At 41.6% G+C, this 17,082-nt stretch overlaps 1 protein-coding gene across 1 annotated transcript in view; it reads left to right on the top strand.

Moving 5' to 3' along the window:
• Positions 1 to 9,476, top strand: part of LOC124622048 (protein roadkill-like) — a 94,757-nt gene extending 85,281 nt beyond the window's left edge. Inside the window, exon 2 of the mRNA XM_047147611.1 lies at positions 9,063 to 9,476. Coding sequence (XP_047003567.1) covers positions 9,074 to 9,433 — 360 coding nt within the window. The 5' untranslated portion in view covers positions 9,063 to 9,073 and the 3' untranslated portion in view covers positions 9,434 to 9,476. The remainder of the gene's footprint in view (positions 1 to 9,062) is intronic.
• Positions 9,477 to 17,082: the final 7,606 nt, after the last annotated feature.

The following is a 17,082-nucleotide window of genomic DNA, read 5'->3' as shown; positions in this document are numbered from 1 at the left end:
AATAGAACCTCAAGCCTACTTCTAGTAATGGACAGTGATAAGTGTGTCAGACAGTAACAAATTGGGGAGGGGGGGGGCGGCGCAGTTGGGGCTATGTATATGAAACAGCTATGGCTGCTTGAGAGCATTAAATTATTGACATCAGTTTACAAAACACAAAATAGTCTGTTTACCATCAAATATCGCCTATCTTGATACAATGAATCCAAATGATGACATGTTTTAGTATCAATGACAATTTAGTGACAATGATGCTGTTCAACGTGATCCGTATGGACGCTACACAGGTCGACAGTGACTTGGTAACAACTGGGGAACAAAACCCTGTAAGTGAAATGAACTTGCATATGAAATGAACTACAGGAAGCAGAGCATCTGAACCTAGGTAGGTATGCACACAATGTACTCAGCACATGTCTGGTCTGGACACCTAACGACTGACACGATGGCTCTTCGCAAAAGCTCAAGACTAGGTCCATGGCAGTCAGTCTCTGGTAAGAACAGAGGCATGCTACACTCACTGCCACTCACAAATAAACACTTCGATCAATGGGCCTGCCCATACGACATGATGCATGTGTCCTTAATGGCATGTTTCTCAACTGGTCGACTGTTCTACCCATGCCAGCTCGTCTGCCTCCATCGGGATGCCTGCCGGTGGTCATAGTAAACATCAACAAAATGTTAGCCTGTTCAGTTTTACTATCACCTCATTTGTATTTGGTTAGTAACACTTTCCTTGATGGCAGAAGCCATAACGGACATACATCATAAGAGACAGTTAATGACAGTGTTCAGAATAAATAGACTGGTACTGAGAAAAACTTAAACTACTGGCTGAAGACAAGGAGACGTGAGAGTTTAGGGACTTTTTAGTCTATAATGTGTATCAATGTTGTTTACTGTACATTATGTTGACACTAAAGTTTCTATCTACCAAAAATTAGCCAAATATTTTTAAGTTCAAATTTACGTAGAAAGAAATTTCCTGTAAATGGTAAGAATTTGAAAATCAAAAATAAATTATATTTTAATAATCAAGTATAAAGTTTACTTACATTAGCAGAACTGATAAATGTTCTTCAGAACTGACGAGATTACATATGACACTATTCAAAGGAGGGTGTAATTTGTCTCGAATGTTTTGCGAATTGACATTTGGAATTTTACATGTCGTAAGTGTAATCGTGAGTACAAATGATGAAAAGTTCCAGTTTTATGGCTCTTCAAGTTGATTAGTTAGAGGGATCACATACTTGCCGCCTGCATCAATGTCTATCAACGAGAAGATTATACGGGGTGGTCCATTGATAGTGACCGGGCCAAATATCTAACGAAATAAGCGTCAAACGAAAAAACTACAAAGGAAACTCATCTAGCTTGAAGGGGGAAACCAGATGGGGCTATGGTTGGCCCGCTAGATGGCACTGACATAGGTCAAACGGATATCGACTTGGTTTTTTTTTTTTTTAAATAGGAACCCCCATTTTTATTACATATTCGTGTAGTACGTAAAGAAATGTTTTAGTAGGACCACTTTTTTCGCTTTGTGACAGATGGTGCTGTAATAGTCACAAACGTATAAGTACGTGGTATCACGTAACATTCCGCCAGTGCGGACGGTATTTGCTTCGTGATACATATCCCGTGTTAAAATGGACCGTTTACCAACTGCGGAAAAGGTCGATATCGTGTTGATGTATGGCTATTGTGATCAAAATGCCCGACGGGCGTGAGCTATGTATGTTGCTCGTTATCCTGGACAACATCATCAAAGTGTCCGGACCGTTCGCCGGATAGTTACGTTATTTAAGGAAACAGGAAGCGTTCAGCCACATGTGAAACGTCAACCCGACCTGCAACAAATGATGATGCCCAAGCAGGTGTTTTAGCTGCTGTCGCGGCTAATCCGTACATCAGTAGCAGACAAACTGCGCGAGAATCGGGAATCTCAAAAACGTCGGTGTTGAGAATGTTACATCAACATCGATTGCATCCGTACCATATTTCTATGCACCAGGAATTGCATGGCGACGACTTTGAACGTCGTGTACAGTTCTGCCACTGGGCACAAGAGAAATTGCGGGACGATGACAGATTTTTTGCACGCGTTCTATTTAGCGATGAAGCGTCATTCACCAACAGCGGTAACGTAAACCGGCATAATATGCTCTATTGGGCAACGGAAAATCCACGATGGCTGCGACAGGTGGAACATCAGCGACCTTGGCGGGTTAATGTATGATGCGGCATTATTGGAGGAAGGATAATTGGTGCAGTGTATGTTGATTTCATACGTAATGTTCTACCGATGTTACTACAAGATGTTTCACTGCATGACAGAATGGCGATGTACTTCCAACATGATGGATGTCCGGCACATAGCTCGCGTGCGGTTGAAGCGGTATTGAATAGCATATTTCATAATCTGACGTCCCCGGATTTCTTTGTGTGGGGAAAGTTGAAGGATATTTGCTATCGTGATCCACCGACAACGCCTGACAACATGCGTCAGTGCATTGTCAATGCATGTGCTAACATTATATAAGGCGAACTACTCGCTGTAGAGAGGAATATTGTTACACGTATTGCCAAATACATTGAGGTTGACGGACATCATTAATGTGGTATTTACAGGTTATCACGCTGTAACAGCATGCGTTCTCATAAATGATAAGTTAACATAGGTACATGTATCACATTGGAACAACCGAAATAAAATGTTCAAACATACCTAAGTTCTGTATTTTAATTTAAAAAACCTACCTGTTACCAACTGTTCTTCTAAAATTGTGACCTATATGTTTATTACAGCGCCAACTATCACAAAGCGAAAAAGTGGTCCATCTAAAATATTCATATTTCTTTACGTACGACACGAATAAGTAATAAAAAATGGGGGTTCCTATTTTTAAAAAACCCAGTTGATATCCATTTGACCCATGGCAGCGCCATCTAGCGGGCAAACCATGGCGCTATCTGGTTCCCCCCTTCAAGCTAGACAAGTTTCGTTCTTTGCAGTTTCTTTGTTTGACGCTTATTTCGTGAGAGATTTGGCCCGGTCACGATCAATGGACCATCCTGTATAACAGTAATGGTTTCAAAGTACATAAATTTGTGAGGCTTTAATCATATCGTTCATTGCTAGATATAGCAAACTGCGTATATTTCACTTAAGGATCATGAAGACGAGAAAAATCGGAGCTTGTATGGAAGCACAGTGTTCTTGCAGTGCTCTGTTTGAGAGTGGAATGGGAATAACGAGTAGTAGTAGGGCCCACGACTATACACCATATGATGGTTTGTGGAGTGCATGTGTAGGTGCAATTTGAAATGAGATGAAGTAAAAACTTGTAGTGACACTGAGACAGACATACCGAAGACCACTGATCGGAACACTTCGAGAAAATGACAGAGTTGTTCCAATATTGGGTACAAAGTGAAGTCATTTACACAGAAACACAAAAATATACGACCAGTCAACCGCGCTGATAAGTCAGAAATCGTGCCGTTCATGTCACTGTAATCACTAGCAAAGCAAGTGTTGTGAAATCACCTCTGGGAAACGTGGAAGAATTAAATATCCAAGGGAAGAGCTGGGATCAATATGATAATTCCACATGTTCACTGGCACTTCATCTCAGCTACACTGTTGGCATTTCAAGCCTTTCTATCATTTTAACCACCGCATCCAATGAGCTGAGATCTACCCAATGTGATGAAACAGATTTCCTTCCTGGAAATACATGTGCAGGGTATCATCATTTGAGGTCTGAAATTAGCAGTATGTTTGTAGTAACGTAGAGAATAGGAATGGAGTAGAACATTAGCTCATCTTGATCCCTCTTCTTCAATTACTGTCAAGCAAATCCTAGAGAAATGTGCATAACACCGAGAGAATCGTCCCATTTCGGTCACCGACTTGAAATTATTGTAGCTATGAACCTGAACTACTTGATTTTCAAGGTGCTGGCAAGTATACCAGTTTGGACAGTAGTGGCATAGTTCACAACCCACATTTGTTTCTCTGTTCATCAGTCTGTAACATCAATGGGAAGTGCAACTTTATTTTTCAGTTTTGTGTTATTCCAGTGAATTATGCACACCATCAAACAATGACAATTCAGTCCATGTACCACAAACAGTCATCATGCTGGAAAACAGAATACAGTTCGTTACACAGGAATCTGAATGCCAAAAATTTTAATATGCACAAACTGTTTACCTTAGATCAGCAGTACTATAAGACTGTTCGTAGATGCTGCTGCATGGAGGAAAGTATAACTGGCCAATCGTGAGGGATTGTAGAAAACAAAGGACAAATCTTATAATAATGGCTATAGTTTAGAGAAAGAATCTGTACATGGAAATTCAGTACATAAATCACCATTCTACAGCAAAACTGTAACATATTGGTTGCGTTACAGCCAAATTGTATTCCATTACTGCATTGTAACACGACTGGGAAGATGGTCGCTTCAGTCTGGAACCGCGCGACCGCTACGGTCGCAGGTTCGAATCCTGCCTTCAGCATGGACGTGTGTGATGTCCTTAGGTTAGTTAGGTTTAAGTAATTCAAAGTTCTTGGGGACTGATGACCTCAGATGTCAAGTCCCCCAGAGGCATTTGAACCATTTGGTAAGGTGGTTACATTGTGATATTACTGCTCCCGTCTCCCCCCATTTCATGAATTTAAAGGACTTCTACATATTAATGGACGTGTACATTACTGATAGTTTCAAGAAACAATGATTGTATCGATTAAGAATGTTTATTATTAGAACACCGACAGTAAGATTTATTACTTAAAAAATGACACATTCCAGACAATTTTGAAAACGATTATACACTGTTTACTAATATTTTGTATGCCACCACATTGCAATGATTGGTTCACACTGAAAGTCTTGGCAAACAATGGTACAGTCTATAGTGATATCGAATAAGAACTAGCAATTTTATATAAAGTCGGCTGTCAAGCACATCGTCTGAGATCCACAAAAGTTGTGGATTTCAAGCTCTGTTCTCCACTAGATTCCCACGTTAAGTTCTCTCACCCAACAACAATCGCACATTTTTCAAGGCATTGTCGGCAGGTAGCGATTACCTGCGATACAGTACATGCTCAGCAATAAAGCAGACACACAAATTTACAATCGAATGTTACAGATAATTAAAAATATCTTAACGTGTTACATACAGAATACTCATATATCCCCACATCCAGAGAAATAAATTTCGCCCAGAATTTAGACGACAAAGTTTCAGAGCAAATTTGATCACTTAAGAAGAGCCCTTCATGGCTATGTACAGGAATATGATAATCTTATTAGGCGCAGACTGAAACTTGACTACAGACAAATGCAGACTGACTAATCGGAGGTCTGTACACTCGTTATAATACCTCGAGCATTCAGGTATCACTGTGTGAGTGTGATCCGTGAGGAGAAAAGGTTCTACGTTAGCAGCAATCTCATTGGCTGCGTGACATATTAATACGCTGATCGGCGGAAGCAGAATTTGGTCTGTCTCTAAGACAGCGCCATCTCATAGTGAGGAGACGGACATGCGCTGCGCCTGCGCTGTTGTGCTTAGCGGGGCGCGCTCTAGTGGGAAAGTTGTGTACGCGCTGACTACACGCAACTATGTTCACAGCAAGCCCAAATAGACAGACAGAAAAGAAAAGAAAAGAAAAGTAATTCATAGTGTTAAACTGACAAGCATTTGGATTACTTATAATCAGTAACTGTCACCACATGAAAATAAGTCTTTTAAAGTTCAAGTACATTATGTATAATATGGGCACACAAATATCGGAAGAGAAAAATAGAAGCAAAACATTTGACAGTAGGTGTCTGCGACAAACAGTTGTAATTAACATGTATGTTACGATTACTTAACGCGCAGATTTCAGTGCACAGCTGCTGCTTCTGTCCATAAAAATGTACACTTTGTTGTGGCAGCAATGTAATTAAATCAATGAAACGTGCTGTATACTAATGAAGCATCAACTAGTTGCCATTAAATATCTTTCAGAACATACTCTGTTTAGTCCATTATAAATGAAAATCCGTTAAAATTACTCACTCACAGATTTTCTCGTTCATGTTATCATATTAAGCCTATACTAAATGCTTGTGTTGTGGCTGAATAAGTAATGACATAATCAAGAAAACGTACACACAAAATGGATAAATTCCCTACATTAACACTTTCGCTGCGGCTGACTCTTATAAGCGTCACAAGACACGAGCCAGTGCGGCTGACGCTTGTAAGCGGCCGCGCTCACTGTCGGATGACTCAGTCTAGTTGCAGCGTCGAAGCTAGTAGCATCAAAGCGTGTAAACTTTTGTGTGGTCAGTTATCGAACGTATATTGTTGGTAATGGTGCCTAGTGAACCAACACCTGGACCTTCCAATGTGAGAAGGGCAGAAAAAGTGTTAAACTGACAGAGGAATAGGTACTTAGTGTACTAGACGACAGTGATTTTCTGTGTAGTGAGGACGAGGCATACCACGGAGATTGTCGCTTAGAGGTTCAAATGGTTCTGAGCACTATGGGACTTAACTCCTAAGGTCATCAGTCCCCTAGAACTTAGAACTACTTAAACCTAACTAACCTAAGGACATCACACACATCCATGCGCGAGGCAGGATTCGAACCTGCGACCGTAGCGGTCCCGCGGTTCCAGACTGTAGCGCCCAGAACCGCTCGGCCACGCCGGCCAGCGTCGTTTAGAGGCTGCAGAAGAATTGCAGAGAGATGATAGCGTGGAAGCACAGCTTTCGAATCTGTTTCGTGACAGTTCGGAATCCGACGATACGAATCACGACGATTGTGTGGCAATCAACGACGGAAAAGAGCCCGACCTGTCACACGGAGATAATCCAGGTGAGTCCTGGCATAAAGAACGACATAATATGCAGAATCACCCATTTACGAAGGAAGAAGTTCTCCAAATTCACCCTTCTGGCAATTCTCCTATGGATTTCTTCAGATTATTGGTAAAAGACGATTTTTTGCAACTTGTAGGTGACGAAACGAACGATAACGAGTCAACATATTGCTGAGCGAAAATACAAGAGAGGGATCTAGGATCTGTAAATGGAAACCTCTAAGTGCAGACGTCATCATTAAGTCAGTATAGGGCATGATCCTACAGACCTTACAAGGTCTTGACGTCGGCGTGTAACTCAGGTGTCTTAGGAGCGTCGGCTCCGAGCGGTACCTGCTCTTTCAGAGCGTTACCGGCGTTGCCGGGCCGCACTGGAGAGTTGCGCGCCTGCACCGATGCCGCAGCGGAAGTGTTAAATACGGTAAAAAAAAAAATAGAACTACTCCTTTCCTTGGGACGTTGATTCTTGCACTTTTCGCAGTCGAAAAGGACTCTTCGTAGTAGCCAGAACAAATTAATATATTACGAGTATTGTGATCTGATAGCGTGGAATTTCACTTTGCAGAGCATTTCCAAGTGTCAAAGGTAGGTAGAATCGGATACATCCGATTTTTGCTTTAAGGACAGGAATGTGACGAGTGAGGTCCAAAATTCCTGTATGCTACAGGCGAACTCGGGAGAGGCCATTTAAATTTACTTTGTTTGCAGTTGAATCACATGTTTGGTGCTTTTTGTATAAGTCAAACTACGAAAATATGCTGTTTATAGTACTGGTACATCAACGATCTCCTGCAACTGCAAACAAAGTAAATTTAAATGGCGTCTCCCGAGTTCGCCTGTAGCATACAGGAATTTTGGACCTCACTCGTCACATTCCTGTCCTTAACTGGACCAATGAACTGAGATTTTTTTTTTTTTTTTTACACACAGGCTGATTCCCCTGCATTGCAGTACGCTGTGTGATACATAGATAAACATGAGTCATTTTCAGCTTGCACGCCAACAGCTGCCACTGGAGAGTGCTGTGCTAGCAAATAAGTGAGAAGTGAGATCCGTCTGATGCACCAGCTCGTTTCTGAGTGGCTACCGTCCATGTAGGAAACTACGTTCGGGTGCTCGACATTAAGGAAGATATCCCATGGGAACTTGGCATCGGCATGCTGCGACACATGAAAACAGTTACCCAATCTACTACTCTGCTGATTTGACAGAAGTATTTATAGGCGAATCCATAGGAATTTCCTGTTCTTCTTCGTCTTCTTCTTCTTCTTCTTCTACTACTACTACTACTACTACTACTACTACACCACCAATGTGATAATACAGGTCGCCAGCTTTGCTCTGAGCTGCATTTATCACTAATCCAATGTCAACAAGTGAAACTTCTGTAGTTACTTAACTACTCTTGTGTATATTCTGAGATACAGACACTGGACTTGAATATGTACACCGCCAAAAATTCATACACCACATTTGTCTCGTAGCAACTTTCACCATTTGTTTGCCCAAGGGAATATCCTGTTCCTGTGGAAAATGGAGTTTATTTTTCAACGAAAACAATCAAGAGGTATCTAGTGAATCCACAATGTGGTAAGATACCTCTGACTATTGTGCACTTGCACACTCACTAAGAAGCAATAGATAGATAGAAATTGGGAAAAGGTCCAAACAACATTCCACTCACTGGAACATACTTCACATTCTTTCTGCCCTTCCATAATTGAAAAGTAATTTTATTAATGATCATGATGAGGAGCAAGTTCTGTGTGGTGTACCACGTCGTTTCTGCTTTATGTTGAGAGAGACGTCCTGTGTGAGTCTTTTCTTTGAGTCTTGTGGTCTGTTGTAAGCATTCATGGAAGTCATCTAGAGAACACTTCTGAATGTCAAACAGTCTGTCATTCCACACAGTCTTCAAATGCTTACCAATAACTGTAGAACCAATTAAATTTTGATGCACTGGTCACCACGAATAAATTGCACTTGCGTTATTCACTATGTTTGGAACAGGGACTGGTGACATGGTGTTCCAAACGTGGTGGATTGTACACCTCAGTTATGCAATTCCTGATGCTTCAACTCTCTTTACCCATAGCGCAGAAGTACTCCTTTCAACTGCATCTTTGCCATAAGGATACAGAATTAGTGAAGAACACTGTGTTTCAGGTTCTTCTGGCATGTCACCTCCAGAGACGGAACAGAGGGGGGCAACTGTGTACCTGGGCTCCCTGCTGGACGCAGACCAGGGCATGGTGGAGCTGGTGTCTGGTAACACGCGGCTGGTGGCACACAGGGCTGTCGTGGCAGCCAGGAGCCCCGTCTTAGCCTCAATGCTGGACAACGGCAGTGACCAGCTCACCATCCCGGATGTGGAGGGCCCCGTGCTGGCAATGCTGGTGTCCTACATGTACGCCTTCAGGCTCTCTGGACTGGGCGGTATGGGTCCCCAGTTACTGGCCGCCGCTGACCAGTACAAAGTGGTTGGCCTGAGGGCTGCGTGTGAACAGCTCATGGCCGCAGAGAACACAGCTGACTGATGTAGTACCATGTGTGAAATAAATATAACAACTTGCCTTCAAATGTGTTTAATAAATATTTGTACACAAAGAATTCAGATGAAATAAGATGCCATTACCACTCACTTATACCACCAATATGTAGGACATTTAACTAATTGATTTAGGTCCCAACAGAACAGAAGTAACAGCACACTAATGTAACTTAAATTAGCTGACAGTAATCTGAAATACCGAGATCTTTCAATAATTGACGGTCCACAATTTTCTTGTCAGAAGATGTTTATTCTCAAAAGTTAAGGATCGGTGGCAATATCAATCAACATTTCTTTTATATATATTAATTTTTCTACATATTCTATGACGTTGTGTATTTGCTGTTGGTGTGAGCTCTGGTCCTGTGCTTATAGCCGCGTTTTCACTGCACGAATTACACATTCATCTTCTTCAAAGATCGTCCCCACATACAGAATTCTTAAATGACCCAGATGGGTAAGAGTCTGAGGGCGCCTGGTCTGGGTTGCAGGGAGGATGAAGCAGTGATGTCCACCCTAATATGTGATGTGTTCTTGAGTTCTGGTAAGTGTTTTCGTGTTTCAGCAAGATTTCTTTTGGATTCTTGTCAAATCCAACATGTCAGAAATGGTTACAGAGTTCGTTCAGTCGTTACCGTACCTGTGAAGTAATGGTTGACCCAATTCACAATACATTTTCGAGACTTTGCCAGCAAAGGAGCTTCCTAGAACTTCTTATGTTTAGGTTATTGTGAGCGTTACCACTCAAGTGCCTTTTTGTATCCTGCTCAAAGTGGTGCACCCAGGTTATATCACCTGTGATGGTCTATGACAGGAAGGCCCCTTCATCGGTATCAAACTGCCCCATTAGTTCAGATAAAATGACTTTTTTAAAAATTTTGTTGTGTGTTGTGAGGATTCATGGACGTCACCTCTGAATATTCAATAGTTTGTCATTCCACTTCAAATGTTTACCGACAGCTGTAGAACCAACTAATCGAATTGTGATTCACTTGTCTCAATGAATAATGGCATCTGCGGGATTCACAATATTTGGAGTATGGTTGTGGATATGACATTTCAAACGTGGCACATTATGGAAGTCAGTTTCTGCAATGCTTGATGCTTCAACTCTTCTTATCCATAGCCCAAAAGTACTCCCATCAACTGCATCACACCATACACACCACAGAAACATTTATTAATGTTTACCCTGGTTTATTTTTCTGCAACTAAGAAATCGATTACAACACCTTGGTTTTAATGGCTCGCTATGCCTCTTCCATATGCTGGAATTGTAATCTCCGCACACATCCAGGAAAAACAGAGAATTTAAAAGATCTAAAAGAAAGTTTTCCTATGTATATTAATGGCTGTAAGAAAATTCGATATTTGTTTACTGAACAACTCTCACATATTTACAGCATAATTTTTTCAAAAGTCTGTGGGGACGAACATATATTCAATTTGTTAACAAGGAGTACACCACCTCTACAATGCTGTATTTCGTTACCACTAGGGTTAAAGTGTTTCTTACCAGTTTACACGATGCTACATGGACCTACTGTGCGTTACATGCCACCTATATTACTTCCCTATTAGTTCTGCGGCAAGAATCTTACCATTTTGTCTGGACTCATACCGAATTTATCTCCATGTCTGCAGCAAAGCTACAGTTTCCACTAGACCGTTGTGACAGTGGAAATATTTACGTCAAGTTTTGTACTTACTTCTTACTTACAATGTTCACATGTAAAGTAAGTGGAAGAGGGGTATCTAATGTGTGTTTCCAACCAGTGATCTTGCAAATACCCATTTTCTTTGTAACATTGATGCCACAAGCATAGGTGTCACAGAACGTAAATATCCCAGATATACTACTGTACAGTTGTAATTCCGTAGTTGTACAGCTTGCCGCAACCTTCCGCCAAGATTGATGCAACACATTGTTAGTGATCGTAAAGCTCTTCCAGCTCCTTGTACACATACACCAGTAACCCTGGGCATGCCATGTGGCTGTCGACACACCAGCACACCATGGTGAGCAGTTTAAAACCGCTTTTCCACATGCAACTAAAACTTGCACATGTATCCCCTAGCCTTTGCTCATCATCACTCCCAGAGGTAAGTTGGCTGTTCCAATACACGCAATCTGATTTGTACAGGCACTGAATTAAAAATGTCGTTAACTCAAATAAATCCCAGAATGCGTTTTATTGACCTAGGAGCTCACTGAATCTTTAACAAAATAACACTGTTCTACAGATACTGGGTACAAATAATAGTTTTCATGTGGAAATCATTTTGGTGCATCAAACACGCTCAGTGCTGTAAGAAGAGGATGAAGTGTCGTTACAGAAGTAAATGACTGAATAAAACTACGCAGAATTTGTCTGGAGGTTTTCGCTGGCACTTTACTATTTGCCTTGTTTTACAATTACTCGCGTAACAACTAATATATGAGATAAAATACAGGGCGTTTCAAAAAGAAAGAGCAGATTTCAAACATTTATTTCTCAAAAACTACAAATGATAGAAACACAATTCCAACGGTCCTTCACTCAATATGAGTACCAAATGTTACACAACAAATATCAAAACTGTACCTCAATATGAGCACCATTTGTTACACGACAAATATCAAACCGGTATCTCATTTCTTGCCACACACGACGCAACTGGTCTTTAGTTACCGAATTCACGGCCGCAACAATTCGATGTCGTACCTCTTGAAGAGTAGCGGGCATAGGTGGGACATAAACACAGTCCTTTATGTACCCCCACAAATAAAAATCGCAGGGAGTAAGGTCTGGTGACCTGGGAGGCCACAGACGATGACATTGATCTTGTGCTCCTGCTCTTCCAATCCACCGTCCTGGAATGGTGTTATTTAGGTACCGTCGTACAGGTTCAGAGAAGTGTGGTGGGGCGCCATCTTGCATGAAGATGAAGTGATTTGAATCTTCCTGAAGTTGAGGAAATAGCCAGTTTTCTAACATGTCCAGGTAAATGGTTCCTGTGATAGTTTTCTCCATGAAAAAGAAAGGTCCATAAACTTTGTTTACCGAAATTGCACAAAAGACGTTAACCTTTGGTGAGTCTCTTTCATGTTGAATAACGTCCCTCGGAGTTTCACTCGCCCAAATTCGTACGTTATGCCGATTAACTTTACCAGAAATGTGAAACGTTGATTCATCTGAAAAAATTAATCGTTCGGCAAAATTGTCCTCTTCCATGTCCTGTAGAATTGCAGTTGAAAATTCGAACCTTTTGTTGTGGTCGTCAGGACGCAATGCTTGCAATAACTGCAGTTTGTACGGCTTCATGTGCAGACGCTTACTCAGAACGCGCCATACCGTTGTTTTAGACATGTTTAGTTCGTGACTTGCCCGTGTCGTGGATTTTCTAGGGCTCCTTTCGTAAGCTGCACGGACACGCTCGACATTTTCATCCGATGTGCGTGGACGACCCGTGCTTTTTCGCTTGCAGATGCAACCATCTTCTACGAATCTGTGATGCCACTCATAAATTTGCTTATGACGAGGCGGCTGTTTGTTGAATTGACGGCGGAATGCACGTTGCACACCAACAATGGACTCTAACTTTGCAAATTGCAGCACACAAAATGATCGTTCCTGTGGTGTCGTCGCCATTTTCCTACAAACAAACGCCAGCGCCACTGCGGATTTGCATGGAACTTCTGCGCGGACCATTGAAAAACTTTGAACCTTTCTCTGACAAGAAACGTTTGAATTGTGTTTCTATCATTTGTAGTTTTTGAGAAATAAATGTTTGAAATCTGCTCTTTCTTTTTGAAACGCCCTGTATGTTGCTACGAAAAGAGCCCCGAAATACGTTTTAGTGATGCTGTGCTATGACTTTCTTTAGATCATTAATTTTCAACAAAACAAAATATATTATGTTCTTATTATTCTGGATCTGACTTTCTATTAAAAAATGGTTCAATTGGCTCTGAGCACTATGGGACTCAACTGCTGTGGTCATAAGTCCCCTAGAACTTAGAACTACTTAAAGCTAACTAACCTAAGGACATCACACACAGCCATGCCCGAGGCAGGATTCGAACCTGCGACCGTAGTGGTCGTGCGGTTCCAGACTGTAGCGCCTTTAACCGCTCGGCCACTCCGGCCGGCACTTTCTATTAAAGGAACATTTTTTCGTTACTGTAACTCGCCATAAAATTCAACATATCTTCCTTACTTTATAGTTATTGAAAAGGTTAATGAAAATTACTTCGTTATCAATACTGATTTTACAGTACACAATGATTGTTCAACATCAAAATTTTGCAGTGGATTTTTGTTAACAGTAAAACACCAATAAGTACCACAACTAACACGAGAACATGAGACTATCGTCATAGAAAAAGATGTTTTTACTATAAGGTTGGCCTGATCAGAACTACGCACAGCAAGATTTCTTTTATGTTATGAAGGTAAATTATCTTTTTGCACTGTTAATAATATATTATCAGCAGCCCGCGTCAACCTGTAAAATACATAATAAAATCTGCTGCTCTGCTCTGCAATTCCGAAAGCTGAAAGAAATAATTTTACTTCACTATTACCTGCCCGCTTCTTTGCGGTATGATTGATTTCATTTAATGCAGTTTGAATGCGCCGCGGCAGCGGCTCGTTCATTCGTAGCGCAGCTCTGCACCACGAATAATATTTAAATAACTGAAAATTTCTTAAAGGGATGGGATAAAATACCAGGCAAGCTTATTACAAATCATAATGCAAGGTTTCACTAAGTAACTCTATTCAAAACATTTAAATAAATCAAGTTATTACACACCTTTCCCAAGCTATGTCTAATGGCGTCCCTCTCACAATCTTGACAAAAGAATGCTACGCAAGCGTACAATATAACATCACAGGCTCTTCCTACTCACGTAACTACAAGAAGACGACAGAGAAATTAATGTTCGTTCTGTACCATTTATAGCAGTCACATTCTCTCATCTTTGTTTGATATTCAATAAGTATCGTCTGTGGCGGCCCCAGCATTCGCCGACACAGATACCATCTAAATAAAAAAAACCTGTACATAATTCTATACAAGAACGAAACATGACACATAATGCTTTGTCTTTATTACATAATATGTCTTTTGCTAAGAGACGTTACAATGCCCCCTGGCAGCAGTTGACTAACGTTAGGAATGTTCGGCAATATGCTGCCACTAACGTCCGTTTTGTCATTGTTTGTCACCTTATTTGGAATATTCACTATTCACTTGTTTGCTCTTTTGCACTATAATTTTAATTACACTCTTTATGGTTTTCTCACACTTTGCGAGGTGACCGTAAACCTAGTCCCAGGGTCATTACAGTTTTCTGGCTCCCCCTATTCGGGCTATGTGCGGTCAGAAAACCTGGGAAAACTGCGCCGGAGGCATTGTCATCTCGCCTGGTTTGTCGTAATACGCAGTCTGATTGTTCATCAAAAACGGTCGGCATTTATCAAATGTTCACAGATAACGAAGGTTATTTATGATAAAATGTTAAACGTTTAGTCCCCTTGTTAAAAATGTACCTTCTACACTCTTTCACATTCGTGGTAATATTTGTGTTCTGTGTCACACTGAAAGTCAATCATTAAATAGTTGTACAGTGGTGTAATGAATTGTCTCTACACTTACTCACGACAAATGTTCTACCATGGTATGGCATTCGTGTCGGCTTGCTTCACTAATATGACGAAAACATACTACAGCTAACAAAATAATATTTTGAGTTTATACACAGTAAACTAAAGAAAAAATGTTTTTCACGTAATTTCGTGTCCAATAAATCATTTTCATGTTAGTACATTAACAGCGTAGTTGGTAATGTTCGGTTGAATGTCGACAATGTCGTACGGAGCGGGCGGTGCGAAGCAATTGTTGCGTAGCGTCGTCTGGAACGCGGCGTGCCAACGTCCGCTGGGGTCGACGACCTGCTCGGCGTCAGGCTCGTTTCACACTGGACACTTGTGACGGTCACCGGTGACGGTCACTGATAGAGATACATTCATTTGAATCGGAGCATTCACACCGGGACACTGCACTGAGTCACCGAGTCACGGTGACCCAGCAGTGACTCACCCTCGCCACATGTGACGGGCACCGACACTGTGTTCGCTGCGGTCACGCCGGACATGCATTAGCTTGTATTGGAGTGTTCACACTGGGAAACCGATCAGACACAGCAGTGCAGAGTTGCCAACAGACAGGCAGCCGTTGCTGAGCCCAGTGGTTCTCCACACAGTGCAGCCATGAGTTTAGAGTTCATCAACACAGAAGATTTTATAAGTGAAGTGGAAAGTCGTCCCGTTATTTGGGATATGAAAAGCGATGACTACAGTAACAAAGTCACGAAAATGAAATCGTGGCAAGAAATTATTACGAAGTTTGTGCCTGATTTCGATGAAAAGAGCATAGATGAAAGAAACAAAATTGGTGAGTTCTATATTCTTTTTTCGCTTTAATATCGTATTTTTCGGACCACAAGAATAGCGAAATACATTTTCTACCCCTGTACGAGGCTAGGAGGTTAATAACCTACAAGGAGAATGCTAGTAGTTCATCAAATGAAGTTTTTGACATTCGAAAATACTGAAAAAACTTCTTCTCAGATTGTTTCAGATCGTCATAAAGGGTGTAATACAATCCTTTCTCCAGCCGATCACGTAGCAGTGGATGTATGTGTAATGAACGTTTTGTCTTCATTCTCCTCCTCCTCATTACAAGTACTAACAACAGTTCCTACTCGCTCGAGTCCATTTCACCAACTAATCAGTTGGCAACAGCTGCAGTGTGGGACACCAATGACCCAGGAGTGTTCGCCACAGTCACCGGTGACCGTCCCAAGTGTCCCAGTGTGAAACGAGCCTAACAGCGACGGAGTGTTGGGGTGGCGCCCCCGCAGTCGCGAACCGCGCCGAACCATTCACCAATGTCGGCGTGTGGCAGTTGTTTCCCGCGGCCGGCTGGCTGTCGGCACGGCACCCGTCTCTGCTTCTCCGCATGGCTCCCCATCACAACGCATGAAACAAATATTCCACAACGGTGTACTGTCTTTAACTGTGGGAGAAAATGCAACTTGGTTGAAAGCGTTTATTGTTCAGTAAGCTGTCGTTTCGCTGGTATGCACAGGATGTTTTGGCGTGATAACGGGTTTCTTGTGGCTTCACAAGTGAATCGCGTTTGACACTGGTATTTAGGGTTCGTCACACGCACGTTGTACTATACACTTTCATTTGTTCTCAGGGTCGATACGCTGCCAGAGCGTCTCTCAACACGCGAAAATATTTCGGTTCACACACACTAAATGTTTCCGTCGAGCGATGTTTGTTTGAATCGACTCCGAACGGATCACTAACTACCGCTTTTACACACAGTAAATTTATTGTTCGTTGAGCACTGCACTGTGACAGTTAGTCACTCAACATTGACTTATTCCGACGTATATATTGGTGCAGATACAACAGTCATTTTCTGTACCTGCTACACGCAATATTCCTTCCTTTCCTAGATTGTTTATGCACACAGTTTATTTTTAATGCATATCAACTGTTCTTAGCATAATCACTCTCATCTACATTGAGTCCATTGTGTTTACCATGTCATTACACACTTTTAGTATTGTTACTA

The sequence above is a fragment of the Schistocerca americana genome, chromosome 7 (genome assembly GCF_021461395.2).
Source record: "Schistocerca americana isolate TAMUIC-IGC-003095 chromosome 7, iqSchAmer2.1, whole genome shotgun sequence".
In the NCBI taxonomy this organism is placed as follows: Eukaryota; Metazoa; Arthropoda; class Insecta; order Orthoptera; family Acrididae; genus Schistocerca; species Schistocerca americana.
The sequence above is the reverse complement of the archived record's forward strand: the minus strand, read 5'-3'. Positions and strand labels throughout refer to the sequence as shown.